This window comes from Podarcis raffonei, chromosome 9 (assembly GCF_027172205.1).
Source record: "Podarcis raffonei isolate rPodRaf1 chromosome 9, rPodRaf1.pri, whole genome shotgun sequence".
In the NCBI taxonomy this organism is placed as follows: Eukaryota; Metazoa; Chordata; class Lepidosauria; order Squamata; family Lacertidae; genus Podarcis; species Podarcis raffonei.
Window position 1 is genome coordinate 40,837,178 of NC_070610.1, and position 17,897 is coordinate 40,855,074.

The following is a 17,897-nucleotide window of genomic DNA, read 5'->3' on the forward strand; positions in this document are numbered from 1 at the left end:
CCAAAAAGCCAGTTTGTGGGTCATGCTGTCCTATTACAGCACTAATCACATCTGGAACAGAATAAGGGTATTTGTAATTCCAACTCCATGACCTGTGGGAGCTGGCATTATGCCTTTTGCATATGTTAGTTATTTTGTATGAGCCCACTACTAAAAGTCAGACATATATAACAGCACATTTATTTGCAAACATTCCGCATAGTACCAAACACAGTGTCCTCATCTGTGTACACAGGAACCTTTGAGCAATATGAATGGTCCTTCTGGTCTAAAGCTAAGCTACCTTTTAGAAAAGCTTTATATACTGGTGTGCTATTGCTCCTATCCTATTCTTTAAAACTGATGGTCCTGAAACATGATTTCACTTAGAAAGGCTGAAACGCAATACCAGTTTTAAAAAGGGAAACTGGAGCCTTGTGCAAATCTAATCCTATTCTTAGAATCATTTCATGGAAGCAAGAAAAAAGAAATCTTGAAGCCATCCTAATAAAGCCAAACTTGTGAAATCCCTTCACCAGAAAATGTCATTTGATATCAAACCCTCCTTGGTATCTCTGCAAAGGGGCAAATATGTTAAAGGGCAGGTGCCCTCAACTTAACCCTTAGCTTGGTCTATTTCTTAACAAGGAATTTCTTATCTTCATTGTTGTGAGAAAAAGAGAACCAGAGAGATATAGCAGGAAACAGAAAGGGAGAAAGAGAGATGCAAAATTGATCTGGCAACTTGTTTGTTGCTTAGGTAAAGGTAAAGGGACCCCTGACCATTAGGTCCAGTCGTGGCCGACTCTGGGGTTGCAGCGCTCATCTCGCTTTATTAGCTGAGGGAGCCGGCGTTCAGCTTCCGGGTCATGTGGCCAGCATGACTAAGCCGCTTCTGGCGATCCAGAGCAGCGCACGGAAATGCCGTTTACCTTCCTTGCACTTTGACGTGCTTTCAAACTGCTAGGTTGGCAGGAGCAGGGACCGAACAACGGGAGCTCACCCTGTCTCGGGGATTCGAACCGCCGACCTTCTGATTGGCAAGCCCTAGGCTCTGTGGTTTAGACCACAAGTGTTTACGCATGCACTAATCAAATGTAAAAAATTCAAGCTACGCATGCATGCCTTTGGTATGGGAAGGCAAAAATTTATAAAAGTTTTATGAACCATATCCTTAGGAAGAACCTGTATAGATTTTGGGAGAAATATAAAAATCTGCTGGAAAGGAAAACACCTTTATGTCATGGTGTGGGAAAATTGGGGGAATGTGCTTTCCTGCCTTTCTAGTAATACTAGAAACCAAGTCATCCCATGAAGTTAAATATTGGAGGATTCTGGGCAGACAAAAAGAGATACTTCTTCACAGACCACATAGTTAAACTGCAGAATGTGCTGCTCTAGGATGTAGTAATAACAGCCTCCAATTTAGGTTCCTTCCAGATAGTGGCTGAATAATGGAAGCAGGTCATTCACATACTGCAAATTACTTTTAGGTAACGGTGATGGTTGTTGTTTTTTAAAAATAAACTTTTCAGATTTTCCACTGAAACAGTTTATCTTAGGGAGTGCATTTGCCATTCCGCTTCTTGAAACCAGTTCAGCTCGCCCTAGTTAAAACGCGCGCGCGCGCGCCCGCGCATCCCGAAACATTTTCTGCGAGTTTTCTCGCCAGAAAGATCAACCACGAGGGGAGAGACCATGGGGGGGTGAACGAACCCCCCCCCCCAGCTAGTCGCGGCCAATCCCTGCCGGCAGATTGTCAGACGGCTCCGCCCAACGGGCCCCTCTCGATTTGCATAAGAAAACTGCCAGAAAGCTCCGCTGCGCTTCGCGTCTGGGGTCAGTGTGGCCGTCGGCGCGGGGAAAGGAGCGCTTTGCAAAAGCTGCGTGCAGCCTGCGGGAAGCTGAGCATTGCGCGCGCGCTCTTCCCTCCTCTGCACCCCCCTATCTCTCTTTCTTTCTGCCTTTTTGCAGCCTTGGGATACCCTCTTGGATCCCCAGAAGAGCGGACCCTTTTGAAAGCAGGCCCATCCCTACAGCCTCCAGATTCCTCTCCCCGGACCCGCGATGCAGCGTCGCGCCCTTTTCCTGTGCCTGCTGGCGCTCGCCACGCCTTGCATCGGCTCGGCGCGGGGTCTCTTCCTGTTCGGGCAGCCCGAGTTCTCCTACAAGCGCTCCAACTGCAAGCCCATCCCGACGTCGCTGCAGCTGTGCCGGGGCATCGAGTACCCCAACATGCGGCTGCCCAACCTGCTGGGCCACGAGACCATGCAGGAGGTGCTGGAGCAAGCGGGCGCCTGGATCCCGCTGGTGCAGAAGCAGTGCCACCCGGACACGCGGAAGTTCCTCTGCTCGCTCTTCGCGCCCGTCTGCATCGACGACCTGGACGAGACCATCCAGCCCTGCCACTCGCTGTGCGAGCAGGTCAAGGACAGCTGCGCGCCCGTCATGTCCGCCTTCGGCTTCCCGTGGCCGGACATGCTGGACTGTAGCCGCTTCCCGCAGGACAACGACCTGTGCATCCCGCCGGCCAGCAGCGAGCACGTCCTGCCGACTCCCAGAGAAGGTAAGAGGGCGCCTGCGGGCACCAGCATTGCGAGCAGGGCGAGCGCAAGGACGGAGCTTGCTCGATGGGGAGCGCGCACTAGGCACGCCTGCGGGAAGCAGATTCCCAACGGCGATCGTGGGCATTTCCAATGGGCTCCTCGTCACATTTCCTAGGGGATAAGCGCCACTGAAAGCAGGGGGACTTACTGAGTGAATAACCGTGCAGAAGAATGCTTCGAAAGTCTCTCTGGGAGGGAAGGGTTGGCTACCCCTTGAAGTGCATAATTGGAAGTAATCCCGTTGAGTTCAGTGGCGTTACTCCGAAGTGAATGTGCCCAGGGACTGCAACCAAGCAGCCTGACTTACTTGGGGACAAATCGCAGTGCGTTGACTTGGGTTTTCGCCCAGATGAGCATGAATCAGATTGCAGGCTTAAGCTGCCAACCTGAGGACACTTACCCCAAAGCTAGTGCCATTGAAGTCAGTAGACTCCCCTGGATGGATAAGAATGTTTAGGAGTGAATTGCTTGCCTCCCCTTTTTTTAAAGGAATAAGGTATCAAACGTAGCAAAGCCACATAATAAAAACCCTCTTCTTATCAAATATCTCAGCTTTAATAAATGGCATCTTTTTTGGAAGGGAAGAATCAGAGCCTCCTATAGTACAATGGAACTGTTACTTTTCAACATCCAGGGTCCAACTATAGATATGCTTTAATCACTCCAGAACCTCAGATATGTTTTCAGATCATCACAGCACCAAACAATGATTCAGTGGATGCCCCTTACTCCAGAAAACTACAGTTTAACAAAGCAAACGCCACAGGTTTACAATTTTCCAAGGTCTGAAATGCTCAGTGCAGTCCTAAGCACAGTTAATAAGAATGAAGCCAAGCTGAATTCATTGAGACTTACAGTGGGATCTTAAATATGTATACTCAGAAATAAATGACTTTGAGTTCAGTGGGGCTTGCTCCCAGGTAAGTGGGTATAGAATTCCACTGTTAAGCTTATAGTATGTTTAGTGTGTAATTGTCAGGGTGCAAATAGTTTTTTTCAAATCTACAACTGCAGATTTGTTCATTCAGAGAAAGTCCCATAAATCGCATAGTAAGCATGCTTATAGGATTACAGTCTTAGACCTGATGAACTTCAGTGCACTCTTAGTAGTCCAGTCCATGTTCGCATGGAAGTAAATTTCATTTAATGAGAGTGGGCTTACTCACAAGTTGTGTTAGTCACAGTACTCTGTAACTGTAATATCAAACATCATATTCAACCCATTAGCCCATGCTCAGAGCAAACCCATTGAAACAGGCTTAAGTAAGCTCATTGATTGCAATCTAAATATGACTTAGTTGGATGTCCTGTTGCTCAGGTTGTCCTATTTAAACTGGCTAGCATTGTTTTAAACTGTTGTGGAGGTTTGCATTTTGTTTAATTGATGGTTTCTCTCACCCACCCCTACTGATAAGAATATGGAGAGGGAACATACTAAATAAATTTGTTGATAAAGGAATCAAATGCAAAGAGTGTCAAAGTCATGTCTTCTCATTTTAAATAAATAAATAAAATGCTTTCAGCCACAGTTTAGATGGTTTTAATTAGCTAGGTGGGGGGAAAGAGAGAGAGGGAGGGAGGGTGACACTTTCCCAAGTTTTTTAATAAAGGAGAGAAAAGAAGAGGGCAGATTTCTGAAGCAAACCCATCAGGGAAACCTTGTGTATTGTATTGTCACTCTCCTTTCCTCCACTCAATGCCCCCCATCAAGGCATTGATTTCTTTTCCTCCTGGGAGAGCCTAAGGATGGTTGGGGGGGGGAGAGAGAGAAAGCTTTAATCTCCTTCACATCCATTGCCTTTTCAATATTCCATTGAGCCTTCCCACTGAATTTGCAAGATATTTCTTTAGCATGACTGTTTAGTTTTCTTTCAGCTATTATTATTTCCAAACTAAAACAAAATGCTTTTACTCTTTTAAGCTCAGAGTACACTATAAGCTGTCCCTGTAGCTTCTGACAAAGGCATTGAGGGCTATACATCTTGCTTTCTGCTGTTTTTTCCTTTGTATTTCACAGGGTCTTCCCTCTTGCCTTAAAGTTGGTTCAACGCAGCTGATGTGCAGAGCAATCCTATGTATTGCTTTGCTTGGAAGTAAGTCCCACTGTGTTCAGTGTGGCTTACTCGCCAGATATCCAGTGCTGGATCACAACTTTATGGGTTTGGGAGCTGATTTATGGAACTGGTTCAAGAAAAAGGCAGAATCTGGCGGCCACAGCTGTATATATAGATATATAAGGAGCATACTTTGTTTCCAAACGCCACCTGCTGTTCTCGTTTGAACATCTCTGCTGAAGATTTCTTTTCTTTCTTTAAATATATTTCATTCTAGCACCAAAAGTTTGCGATGCCTGCAAAAGCAAGAATGAGGATGACAATGAAATTGTGGAAAACCTCTGCAAAAATGACTTTGGTAAGTTGTTGTTGTTGTTGTTTAAAGTCACTCTAATTAAAAATGGGGAAGAGTTGTCGTACTGTCTGCCATGATAACCAAGCAGTTTTGCAAGACACATACAGAACCGGCATTTAGCTTTCTTCAGAATCAAGTAGATTCAGGCATTGGTATTAGCAATGGGACAATCAAAGCCGGTTAGGATAAGTAGTGCCAATAGGATAGCAGGCTTCCAAGTTGTTTAGAGTTCTGCCTCTGAATAAACATGGCAAAGAAGTTTCGCTTCTTATTAACAAGGTGAATGTCAGTGTGGCTTATAGTACCTGTGTAGTGTCAGCATCTGTTATTGAAAGCTATGGAGGAAGACAAACTGCATGAGGTCCCTATTGGTAGGAGCCAAGCACTCAGCATCAGCAGCAGTGGATAGATCTATCCCTACCACGTGCCTCATTTTCCTCCTTCCCTGCATAGGAGCAACTGGCAGACATTCTCTTATGTGGAAGAAAGTAGTGGGGCCCCTATTAAGGTAGAAGCTCCTCCTCCTCCACTCCTTTTACATTTTGCATAATATACTGTCCCATGGCAGTCAGTAGAGATCAGATTGATTTTCTATGGCTTCTACCTTCATCGAACTATTGTTGCATCTTCATCTGTATAGTCCCACCCTAGGTCCCAAAGCCTGGTCATCGTTGAATATGACAGATCACAGCAACAACACATAAAATATTTGTGTATTTTAAAAATCATCTGCAGTAATGCTGGAGCATCACAGCATCTTCTGTAGATATGCATGGCAATCTCTACCATGTGTACCAAAGGCAACATAAAATTTTAAAGTATATTCCGCATATACTTTGCTGACCGTTGCTTGTGTGCTACACCGATACTCATGGATGGATGCAACTGGGAGCCTTTCAAAGTAGACCCAGGCAGCAGAGCTGTGCTGAGGACCTTGGCTCCATTCTGTTTCCCTTCTGATCCTTCTGCAGGGGGAGGGGGTGAATGGGAGGGGAGGCTGAACTCCTGTCCTGCTGTGAATCTGAGAGCATCAGGCTTTATCCTCTCCAGTTCCCATCTTCTCATGGAGAGGGAGGGAGGGAATGCTGAGCACCCAGTCTGATGGGAACAAAGTCAGAAAGGGATTCCTCCTGACTTGGATTATTGGGCGGCGAGAAAGCTGCAAAGATGTGAGAGGGGGCTGAGGTTCGTCCTCATTTGTTTCCAAACCACCTGGTCTTTATGGCATTTCTGACATGCAAAGTGCTTTACAGATCTTAACGTTCATCCCCAAGAGTCATGGCAAAGCCTTTGCATTCCAGAGTTGTTCTTTTTTCAAAGTTTCTTCAGAAAACCCAGCATGCCATGAACTGCTTTGGCGGATGCAGATTGAGAATGGCAGTCCTGAGGTGAGATGGGTGGCATATCCCTACAAGACATAAACATTTCTGGGCTGGTAATTGGAAAGGCCTCTTGAGTGCGGCAGATAACGTATGAGAAAATAGTTGGCATAGAAATAAAGTTTATTATTATAAACACATGCTATAATTTTATCAGATTAGAGCTGGGAAAGTATTTGTGGCGGAATTTACAGGGATAATATTCTTATCAGAAGGGAATTGCAAAGACAATGACTTACTGCTTGTGTAACTAGTCTTTTAAGTTTTCATGTGGCACATCCAGTATGAGATATTCAGATAAACATTTTCTTGGTGGCTTTTTGTGTGTGTGTGTGTGTGAAGCATGCTGTGTAGGTTTCTTAATGAGCCTTGTGTTCCTCCTGCCTCCTTCCAGTTATTTTTCCAAATCAAATGCAGCTGTTAAACCAATTCTCCTCCTCTTTGGCCTGTTCTTTTGCATACAGCATGCAAGCAATGTCGGTTCCTTACAGGTTCACCTAAGAATCTTTCTAACCTCGTAAATTAAGCCTCGAGATCTCGGCAACAGTCGCGATCAGATTCCCTATGAATCGTAGGCCTCTCCTCCCCACACACCCCAGCAGCTTTGGTGAGAAGACATTGTGCCAAGTTGAAACCTTAATGCATAATTAATGTACAAAAATGGGGGGCTTGGTTTCCCCACCCCCTCCTCCTGTGTTTGCAAACGAGAGAGAAAGAGAGAGAGAGAAAAGCTGGAGAAAAAAGGCCCACTTAGAAAAGTTTTGTTTAAAAGAGAAAGAAAGAAACAAACACACCCCAAGGTTGATTCAAACTGAAATGACTTGCATGCCCTTGGTGGCTTTAGAAATGGAGCCACCTGCTGTCCGTTCTGTCAGCCCCTGACAGTTTAATTAGCAATAGAAGACCTCCCTCCCCAGGTTCTCTTTATCTGCACTAATGGGAAAAACCTCGCTCTCTCGCTCTCTTTCTTCCTTTCAACGTGCCCCCCTCCCCGCTCCCCGTTATCCCTATTAGCCCTGAAGATAAAAGTGAAGGAGATCGCCTACATCAATGGGGACACCAAGATCACTCCGGAAACAAAGAGCAAAACCATCTACAAGCTGAATGGGGTGACAGAAAGGGATCTGAAGAAAACGGTGCTTTGGCTCAAAGGTGGCCTGCAGTGTACCTGCGACGAGATGAACGATATAAACGCACCCTACTTAGTGATGGGACAGCGGATGGCTGGCGAGCTGGTGATCACCTCCGTCAAGCGATGGCAAAAAGGTCAGCGAGCATTCAAGAGGTTCTCGCGCAGCATTCGCAAACTGCAGTGCTAGTTGCTTGCCACCTTTGGCCCTGTCTAGTCACCAGCCTCAAGTTCTTCCAAGCGCCTTGCACCTCCTGGCTTCCACTGCAAAGCACAGCAGGCGTGGGAGACAAAACGTCGTTTCTTTCTTTCTTTGGGGTGGGGGAGAAGGGAGAGGAAAGGGGAACCTCCCCTCCCCAATTTTGTACATATAGTAAAACTCTCATTACAAAAAAAACACAAAAACATGAATACTTTTTATGATTGTATTAAAGTATCTTGCTTAGAGCTAGCTATTTGCATCGGTGCAAAATGTGACTTTAATTTTTTTAATCTTTTGTTTTGGTTTTCTCCATTTTGAACAGTCCTTCAATGCGGCTAACGTTTCTGTATAGGTTATATTACACGTTAGTTTTGTTAATCATCAAGTCCAGTTGGTCAGGTTCAGTTTTGATGCGGTGCGAAAAGGGCTCCATGAAATGATGTTGCCCTTTCTTTCTTGTGATAGATCTTCAGAAGATAGTAAAGCCCAGATATGGCTACTTTCTGGTCTATTTGAAAGGGAATCTGACAACGATGTCAAGTCACTTTCTGAGGCAAAGGAGAGCTAGGATTGCCACTTAGACACTTTTCCATTTGGGGCTACAATTCAACACAGAGTTAAAAGGATTGCTTTAAGTCCTCCGAGTTCGGTGGGCTTTCGCATAGCTTAGAGTTACAATCCTGGAGTTTGTACTCAGTGGGGCTTACGTCTGTAAACATGCCTAGGATTGCACTATAAATCCGTGTTGAATTGTGGGCATTCTGTTTCATTTTGACCTTGAATATTGGACCACAATTCACCCAAGATAAACATGTCCCCTATTTTTATTCACTATAGGGAAAGTACAATTGTCACATGTGCTACTTATGCAGGAACTGCGTCAATAAAGGCATATTAACCATTTGCACACAGTATTTTATACAAACCTGTTAATAGTTTTAAACTGACTCAATGCACATTTTAGGAAGGTTTCTTTTTGTGCTATTTTGGTACTACTGCCTTCACAAATTAAACCTTTCCTTAGTCTAACTGTAATATAAGTAGTGGTTATTCTGAAAGAGTTGTAAAATATTACTTTAACAAACCTTGTAAATATTCCAGATAAACCTTATATTCTTGTATATAAACTTTACATCATAGTTTACCCTTTGTCTTTGTTCTTTGGGGGATCAAGTGAGGCTGTAAGAAATAAGTCTTACCTCCATACTATCTAGCTATTTTTATTTTACTTGTCATACAACCAGAACTTTTTATTTATCCTCTGCCCCACCAACATTAGCCCATGAAAGCCTGCCATATTATACACGTTTGTATCCTTAGATGTAATATATCCATCCTGTTTAGATGTGAAGACAGCATGGTCACCAAATACATTAAGGTGGGTAATGTGGTAACTGTGTAAATTAAACTTCACCGGATTCTCTTACCAAAGTAGCATTTGTAGGTGTCCAGGATAGAATGCTTTTAAAAGATGCAGATGAAATTGTTCGGTTTGAGCTACTCCATGCACTTCCCTCAAACATACATTGAATGCTTCCCTGGCTATTTCTTTATTGCTGAAGTTCTTTTTGACTTCTAGCACTATTCAACCTAGGACAGCCAAAACTCTGAATGATCTTCAGGACCGCAAGAAAGAGCTGACAAAGATTATGCATGAGTCATGTAGGCACAAGTCTTTTTGCACTCGCCATGTAAACATCTTCAGAAACTTGGAACAGCTCTTGTTTGGTAAAGTACACATAGATGAGGTTCTCATCAAGGTCATGCACATATACCAAGCTCTCATCAAGCCCTTTCAACATCACACACGTACTACAAAATGTTGGCTCAATCCACTGGGAAGAAATAAGTGCCCCAAAGTTATTCTGTGATGAAGACCCAGGGCTGAAACAAAAGGGTAGATTGGGTTGTCCCCTCAACAGAGAATAAATGATGTCAGGGGTCTGAGTACACACACAGCTCCAGCTTTTCGGTTGGGTTCCACAGCTCAGCACAGAGAAACATTGCATATAGCAGCTATTAGTGTGTGCAACAATCATGCCTTGCCATTACAGAATGCTAATAGAACAAAACACCCACGGTTCAATAATCTTACACGGCCCTCCAAATGTTGGAGCACAACTCTTGTTATCCCTGGCCATTCCTAGAGATCACCGAATTGTAAAGTTGGAAGGGACCTTGGCAGTTATCTATTCCAACCCCCTGCAATGCAGGAGTCTTTTGCCCAACGTGGGGCTCAAACCCAAGACCCTGAGATTAAGAGTCTCGTGCTCTACCAACTGAGCTATCCCAGGCAATGCTGGCTGGGGCTGATAGGAGCTAGAGTCCAGGGCCAAAGGTCTTCTCTACCCTGTTTTAATTTCTTCCCCCCAAAAAGGGATATAACAAGCTTTTGAGGAGACTGTCCCATGTTCCACAATGATACACTTTATTATATTGATTATACACTGTTCTTTTCATTCATTGACGCTTTAAAAAGAATATTGGTTTCCAGCACAGTTATAGCTGTGGTTTAGATGGCAACCAAAGTTTTTCTCTTGACTTTAAATACAGGTTAGACAGTGGACAGCCACCTTCCCTTTAAGCCTAAATTACCCTGCTTTGCTGTGGACCTATGAAACACTACCTGGGGATCCTTTTTTGTTTTGGAGTAAGGTTAATTGCAACACACACTACTTAACCTCATTTCATAAGGTATGGGCTTTGTTTAAGCCATTATTTAAAAGATTTTTAAAAATGTCTCCAAAGATGTTTAAATATATAAATATGTAAAATGGTTAAAAATATTGCACTAAAGATTTAAGAACCATGGGCTTTCCGGTGGAACTTCCGAGTAGAAATAATCCTTGCCCAATAGGTAGATACACTTTTCACAGAGCATACCCCGCCACATGCATATCCCATTATTTGGGTACAGCTTCCAAGAAATGAGATTCCAAGCCAGTAAATCTCATACGGTGACTAGGTCATGGGAAGCTGGTGATTAGGTCGCCACCCTGTCAGAAGTGAGCACCCAGAAACAAAGCTTCACAAAGCGTTAAATCGACGGGTGATTTCCAGGTCACAGGGTGTCACAGACAAAACAGGTTCTAAGCAAGGCCAAAGGACAACCGGCGGAACCCTTAATAAAGTCTGCGAAGCCCTGCATGAGGACGCTTTCTCTCCCATCGCCAAATCTAGTGAAGAATACAGAAGTGGGCAATTAGCATTAGGCCACACAACTCAATTATCCTGCAGTGATGCTGATCTTGCAAAATACCGGCCAATATCAAAACGCAGCACCGAAGTTCCAGTACATAATAGCCTTGCAAAACGGTTAATCTGCATAAGAGGGTAAAGTGCATTGTGCTCACTTCGTCAAATCTTGGCTTTCTGTCCGAGGCTTAGATCCACTATTTAGCTATTAAGCTTTTGAAGTGGGGTAGCAGCCAGATGTGTCCGAAGGCTTTTCAAGTTTCAGTTTAGTTACGGGTAAAGAGTTAAACAATGTCCTCTCAATTAGATCTTCAAGGGGCCAGATTAACCATCATTTGTCCCTTCCCTAGGCCACATGCACCCTGCTGGCTGCCACTGCCCAATGCCAAGTCATTTAATTCCCTTGTTCCTGCCTGCCAGGAGCTGCCCCATTCACATCCCAGACAGCTTCCTTTCAAGGGAGTATTACAACCACAACAGGCCCGATTGTGGAACCTCTCTTTTTGTTATTTATTTACACCGCCATTTTCCCCTTATTAGGTTGTGAAAGGGAACAATGAGGAATGGAAGGTAAATGGACTGCTAAACACACTAAAGCAGAAGTCATCAGCTTCTCCTGGCTCTTTGAAGTCACGAAGATGACACACACATAAAAATGGGGGAAACTGTTTCCTGTGGCCATACACCGCATATAGATATCACAGTTTGGGAGAGCTCCTCTTATTAGCTTGAGCAAGACAAGCAACAGTTGTAAATGATGTTATTAACTAATCTGACACTTTAAAAACTGAGCCAACTGAATCATGTTCAGATTAACCAATAATTTCCATGGGTCCTTTGGGACAATAACTGATGCTGGGTATCACCCCCTCTCTCCAGCTACAGGTAAGTGGCTGCACACACACACCACATTTAAAACACATGACAAGAATCCTGGGAATTGTAGTTTACCCACTGCAGAACTATAATTCCCAGAACGCTTACCAAACTACGGTTCTTAGGCTTCTTTGGTGGGAAGTCGAGAGCTGTAAACCTATGGTACATATGTAGCCATTCTTCCATTTTTGATAGTTCAATTCCAGTTGGGGCATATAGGGCCAGTTTTATACAGCTACAACAAATTGTTTCAGTGGCCAATGCTGACCTTTTTAACTGTTCATGGGGGGAAACGCGTAACTCCAATGTCCATTCAAACATATGGTGCGAATATAACCAATCAGATCGGTACATGCAAATTTACACTATGACAGAGATGAATCATGCATATAAGCCGTCAATCATAATTGTGAAATGAATTACAAATTCAAAATAAAGTTCAGGTGACTCTCAGCTGGCGCAGGGGCTACAATGTGTGGATAGCAAGTAAAGCCAAAATCGCGTAGAGCCCAAACACATCAGGTTCAATGTTGGGTGGGATTGCCAAAGTCTCTCTTTTTTTCCTGGACACCTGCCCCTTTAAATAATAATAAAAAATTGCCAAGCACATAAAACTGAATGCACCTAAGTTGTGAGATACTTGTATTCCCAGTTAGCCTAAAAAAATCAGTTTAAAAAAAATGGAGGAAGAATCAAAGAGACTCCTTTCCTAGGGCATCATTTGGTCTAAGGACAGACTTGGAGAACTATACTCTAGCCATGAGTGAGGGGCACAAGGAAGGGTCCTGGCCAGTGTCTATGTCCACCTTGCTTGCCTCCCTCTGCCCCTCTCAGAAAAGCTCCTTGCACCACAAAGAAAGATTGAAAACTGGTACAGCCACTGCCACACACCATGATGGTGTCTTGAATCCAGCTGTGACCACTTGCCCTGTCCAATTAAAGCCAAGCAACACATAAGGCCATATTCAAATATATACACACATCTTTCACAATTTATGGCTTAGTCATGTACACAAACTGGGCATCTTCTACAGGGACCTGGCTTCAGGTACTAGGCCTGCTGGCTGCCATAAACTGGCAGCAACCCAAGAAAGGGGAAGAGGATCCCAGCGAGGTGAGTAGCTCTGATTAATACACATCAGGACAGGCTGAAGATAGGGAAGGGGAGGTTGGGGGCTTAGGAGGTACTCACAGGACATCAGGGGAAGGTGGCACTTCATCCGAACCAGAGGTAGTCCCATCTCTGCAGACACTGCGGGCTCTGAGGTGTTAGGAACAGCAGGAGGTGTTCTAGGAGTTTGAGGCAGGCAAGGAAACACAGCCCAGCTCGTTAGTGGACCAGGTGGAGATCATGGGGCTTGTTAGGTCTGGGAGGAGGTTTGTGGTCACTCAGCTGAATTAAGCTCAGGGCAGGTGAGGATCATGCCTCGTCAAGCAGAGAGCTGCTTGAGCTGGGTTTGCTGGAGCAAACCCAGATGTATCAATCAAGAAAAAGGGCAGCAAGGCAGAGACTCTACATCTGTTCATCTTTCTTCCTTGATGGACCATTGATTGGTTGCTTTGAGGACTCCACTGGACTGTGACTTCGGGACTGAACCCACCCTGGATCATCTGCAAAGGCTTCATCCCATGCAAACTGATAAGCAAAATGTATGGGTTATATGCAATATTGTTTTTCCATTTAAGTTTCAAGCTCGGAATCCCTGGGCATGTGTTCTGCAAATTATCCAGCAGGGGGCACTCTAAGAGCTGAATTCCTACTTTCTGGTGGGAAAAGCCACATGGCTAAAGCAAGTAAGGAGAATAGCAATTGTAATACACAATATATAGGCAGATTATAGTAACAAAACCGAACCCTAAGAAAATTTATATTCCCTAAAACTGTTAATTTATTGCACAGCATGCTGACACACTGCCTCACGGGTGAAAGTCAAAACCATGATAGAAGTTTGCTCTCTGTTTTACAAATGCCTGCCTATAGATTACCTAGGCCTGATTTAATGGGCAAGGTCTGTATATGTTTGGTATGAAACTTGTGGTGCCCCACAGAAGTACTGTGATTTAAAAACAAAACACCAATGCACTCCCAGATATTTACCAAAGACAGACCCCATTTTTTGGTCCCTGACAAATAATATTCTTGATTTTGTTCCCCTAATGTTGGGGTCAACTAGGCAATATTTTGTTGTTGTTACTTAAACAGTAACCATAGGGGAACCCCATAGGGATGAGGACTGCATCACATATGGGAAGGGGGGGTTATTCTAAACCCCCCCCCCGGGTGCTGTAGTCTCAGTGAAAACCACCCTCCCAAAAGCTGCTATTCAGTTTGGAAGGAAAAGTTCCCTTGCCACCAGGTGCCCATTGCAATCTTGATCCACTGCGTTGATCCCCCTATTTGGGGTTGCTATTTAAAAACAAAACCCAGATATGCTAAATGGTAATCTTTGAACACCACACATGTAAAGCACACAACTTCCCCCACAGAATCCTGGGAACTGCAGTTTACCCCTCACAGAGCTACAATTCCCTGCACCCACAACAAACTACAGTTCCCCAAATTCTCGGGGGGGGGGATGCACTTTACTTGTATGTTGCAGTCATATACATAGTTTGGATCTTAGTTTTCCAATTGGACCTTGTCAGGATGGAATCAGCTCCAAATCTTTAGGTGCATGTAGATCCTCCAGTAGGTTAAGGTTTGCAACCTTTGCAACTCTGTGATTCTATGAGAACACATTTACAGGCTCCTCCACCTCACCCCTAGATTGGTCCTAAGAAGTATGCAACCTACCATTTTACATACTGCAGCTGCTCAGGTATATTTCGAAACACTGATCGCACTCAACAGCAGCATGCCTTGCTAGTTTAGCTTAAAGTATGGATGAGGGCAACATCTGTTTGGCTTATATTTTAATGTACCCAATTCAAAAATGGGACGCGGGTGGCGCTGTGGGTTAAACCACAGAGCCTAGGACTTGCCGATCAGAAGGTTGGCGGTTCAAATCCTCATGATGGGGTGAGCTCCCGTTGCTCGGTCCCTGCTCCTGCCAACCTAGCAGTTTGAAAGCACGTCAAGTGCAAGTAGATAAATAGGTACCGCTCTGGCGGGAAGGTAAATGGCGTTTCCGTGCACTGTTCTGGTTCGCCAGAAGCGGCTTAGTCATGCTGGACACATGACCCGGAAGCTGTACGCCGGCTCTCTCAGCCAATAAAGCGAGATGAGTGCTGCAACCCCAGAGTCGGTCAGGACTGAACCTAATGGTCAGGGGTCGCTTTACCTTTACCCAATTCAAAACCAATGTGTGAACCAATACACAGCTATCTTTCAGAATCTGAGCTTCTCCAAACATAAACCACCAAAGGCTGTTTTTTGGTTCTGCTTTTTAAAGACACCGCCTAACATCACTGGTCTCTATGCAACATCTTTTCACATCCTACCTCATCAAACAAAGTGCAGCACAATTCCCTTCAGCAAAAAAACCAAAATACAAGCTTAGCTTACCTTATGCCTATTTACAGACATCCTGCTTTCTGCTAGGCTGCACTGAGAACTGCTTGGTTCCAAATCCGTGCTTGGTGAGTTGTTTTTTTGCACCGGATGTAAACAAAACCACAGCTCTTAAGCTGCAGTAAGCAATCAGGCCCTCTGTATTATTTAGCTGATAAATCTAACGTTGCTTTTAACTTATGACTCTTTTTCAATATGCACATGACCTGCAACTTGCAGCAATTACAAAACATCCCAGATCTCCTCATCCAAATTGTTTAACATCCCACTTACATCACAAACCAATTTAGACGTGATGGGGAGGTGGGTGTTGCTTGTCCAAAAAGCCTTTGCATGCCAAATGGGCAAGACTGGCAGACTTGACGAGACCCACAGGCAAGACTGGCAGACTTGACGAGACCCACAGGCCAGAGGTTCTTCAACCCTGGCTTAAAGAGAAGAGAAATTAATGGAGACCAGGTCTTGCACTGTGTTCTTGCATATCTGTCTGTGGGGAGCAAATGATGAGAAAGGGCTGCTGCCCTCAGGCCCCACTTTGTGAGCCTGGCAGCATCTGACTGGCAACCTTGGAAATAGGATACTGGATTAGCTAGACCCTTGATCTATCAGGGCTCTCTCTTGGTGCTTAAGATGGAACATAAATAAGGGCAGGGATGTCATCTTGAATATAAATTGGGGGGAAGGTAAGCCCTGTCCCGCATAATCATCACAAGACTTGGCACATGCAACACCATTTGAACGGTAATTCATGTCAATTTTGGGGGGGACCTCAAATATATTATTGGGGGACACACAAAGGGACCTCAACCCCCAGGAGTTGGCTTCTATGAATAAGGCCGAGAAGCCAAGTTGTGGAATTCCCTCCCAATATAGGTGCATCTGACACCTTCATGAAGTCAGTCTGTCATAGGCTAATGCATCCTGGGTTTTGACACCTAAGTTAGAGTTCGGGAAGCACTTCACACAAGCCTGCTTTGGGTCCCTAATGGTGAAGAGCAGGTGAGAAACCAATTCATAATAAACACACAAGTGAACAAAAGTGGAGACCTAAACAAACAAGTTTCTAAACAGAGCCAAGATGGCCGCCTCTCAGGAATGTTGTGGTTTTCTTGTGTGGAGACTGGGCTGGATGATCTTGAAGGCTCTTTCCAACTCTACGATTCTATTCTTGTCAACATTACTCACAGCAAATTAACACTGAAACCACATAAGAAAATTCTGCTTACACTTTTACAATCCTTAGAAAGTAACTCCGTGTGTGTGTGTGTGTGTGTGTGTGTGTGTGTGTGTTTTCATGGCTGATTCGCTAGGGACTTATGTTGGTGTTGGGACTCCGACTTTACAAGACTCTTTAGAGCCAAATTTACAGTCAGCGCCATTGTTTTCTGTGGAGTCGTGCCAACCAATCATTTTGGCCCCAGGAGTCCAATATATTAGGATACAATTTCACCAAATGTTTACACCAGTCACAGTTGTTGCCTCATTTCCTATGGTGTTGACCTCTCTGCATAATTGCCATCATTATTACTGTTTGCCGTCTAGGGGAAGTTTTTAAAAAATACTTTTTATTAAAGTTTTCTTTAATAAGCAGCTAATCTGTGGCCCTCCAGATGTTGCTGAACTAGAACTCCCATCATTCCTGACCACTGGCTATCCTGGCTGAGGCTGATGGGAGTTGCAAGTCTGACACCATCTGGAGAGCCAAAGGTTATCGCCCCCCCCCCTTGAAGTATTGGTATGCAGGAGTACTGTGATAGCTGCTGCAATAAATAGTTTGCGATGCATTTCTACTTTTTGCACAGATTTGCAATTGCAACAGAAATGCTAAATTAAGCTACGGCTGCAAAAACAGAGAGGCCGCTTAAGCAGCTTGTTTGTTTACAAATTGATTTCTGCTTTCCTCATACAACAGTTACATCCTGTAGATGTGAGCATCACTTTTATCATAAAGCTGTGCAGGCTGCTTTTGGGGATGTCATCACTTGTTCACAAAAATACTGCTCCTTCCCTTCTTCTTTTACAAGAAAAAGGTCAGGCAGAAAGCACAAAGTGGGCAACCATGACCAAAACTGACACATCACTCTTTTTCAAAATGAGTGACATTTAATGGCTTGTAATAGGCAATGGCATGTTGGAAATGCAATTCTGCTTTGAAATTATTTATCTTATGATTAGCTGGCCCATATAGTTTCCCTCCCACCCTCCCACCAGAACCAACGCCTTAAAAGATCTTGCTGCATAGCCTCCACTTTCTGCCTTTATGTACCCTCACTAGGGATGTGGGTGGCACTGTGGTCTAACCACTGAGCCACTTGGGCTTGCCGATCAGAAGGTTGGCCTGTGTGAGATGGAGTGAGCTCCCATTGCTCTGTCCCAGCTCCTGCCAACCTAGCAGTTCGAAAGCACACTAGTGCAAGTAGATAAATAGGTACCACTGTGGCGGGAAGGTAAACGGTGTTTCCGTGCACTCCGTCATGGTGTTCCGTTGCTCCAGAAGCCGTTTAGTCATGCTGGCCACATGACCCGGAAAGCTGTCTGTGAACTAATGCCATCTCCTTTAGCCTGAAAGCAAGATGAGCGCCACACCCCATAGTCGCCTTTGACTGGACTT

At 44.5% G+C, this 17,897-nt stretch overlaps 1 protein-coding gene across 1 annotated transcript; it reads left to right on the plus strand.

Moving 5' to 3' along the window:
• Window positions 1-1,790: 1,790 nt before the first annotated feature.
• Window positions 1,791-8,846, plus strand: SFRP2 (secreted frizzled related protein 2). Its single transcript, XM_053403070.1, has 3 exons — window positions 1,791-2,545; window positions 4,917-4,997; window positions 7,388-8,846. The coding sequence occupies exons 1-3, from the start codon at window positions 2,047-2,049 to the stop codon at window positions 7,690-7,692; spliced, it is 885 nt and encodes a 294-aa protein (XP_053259045.1). The 5' UTR covers window positions 1,791-2,046; the 3' UTR covers window positions 7,693-8,846.
• The last annotated feature ends 9,051 nt before the right edge of the window (window positions 8,847-17,897 follow it).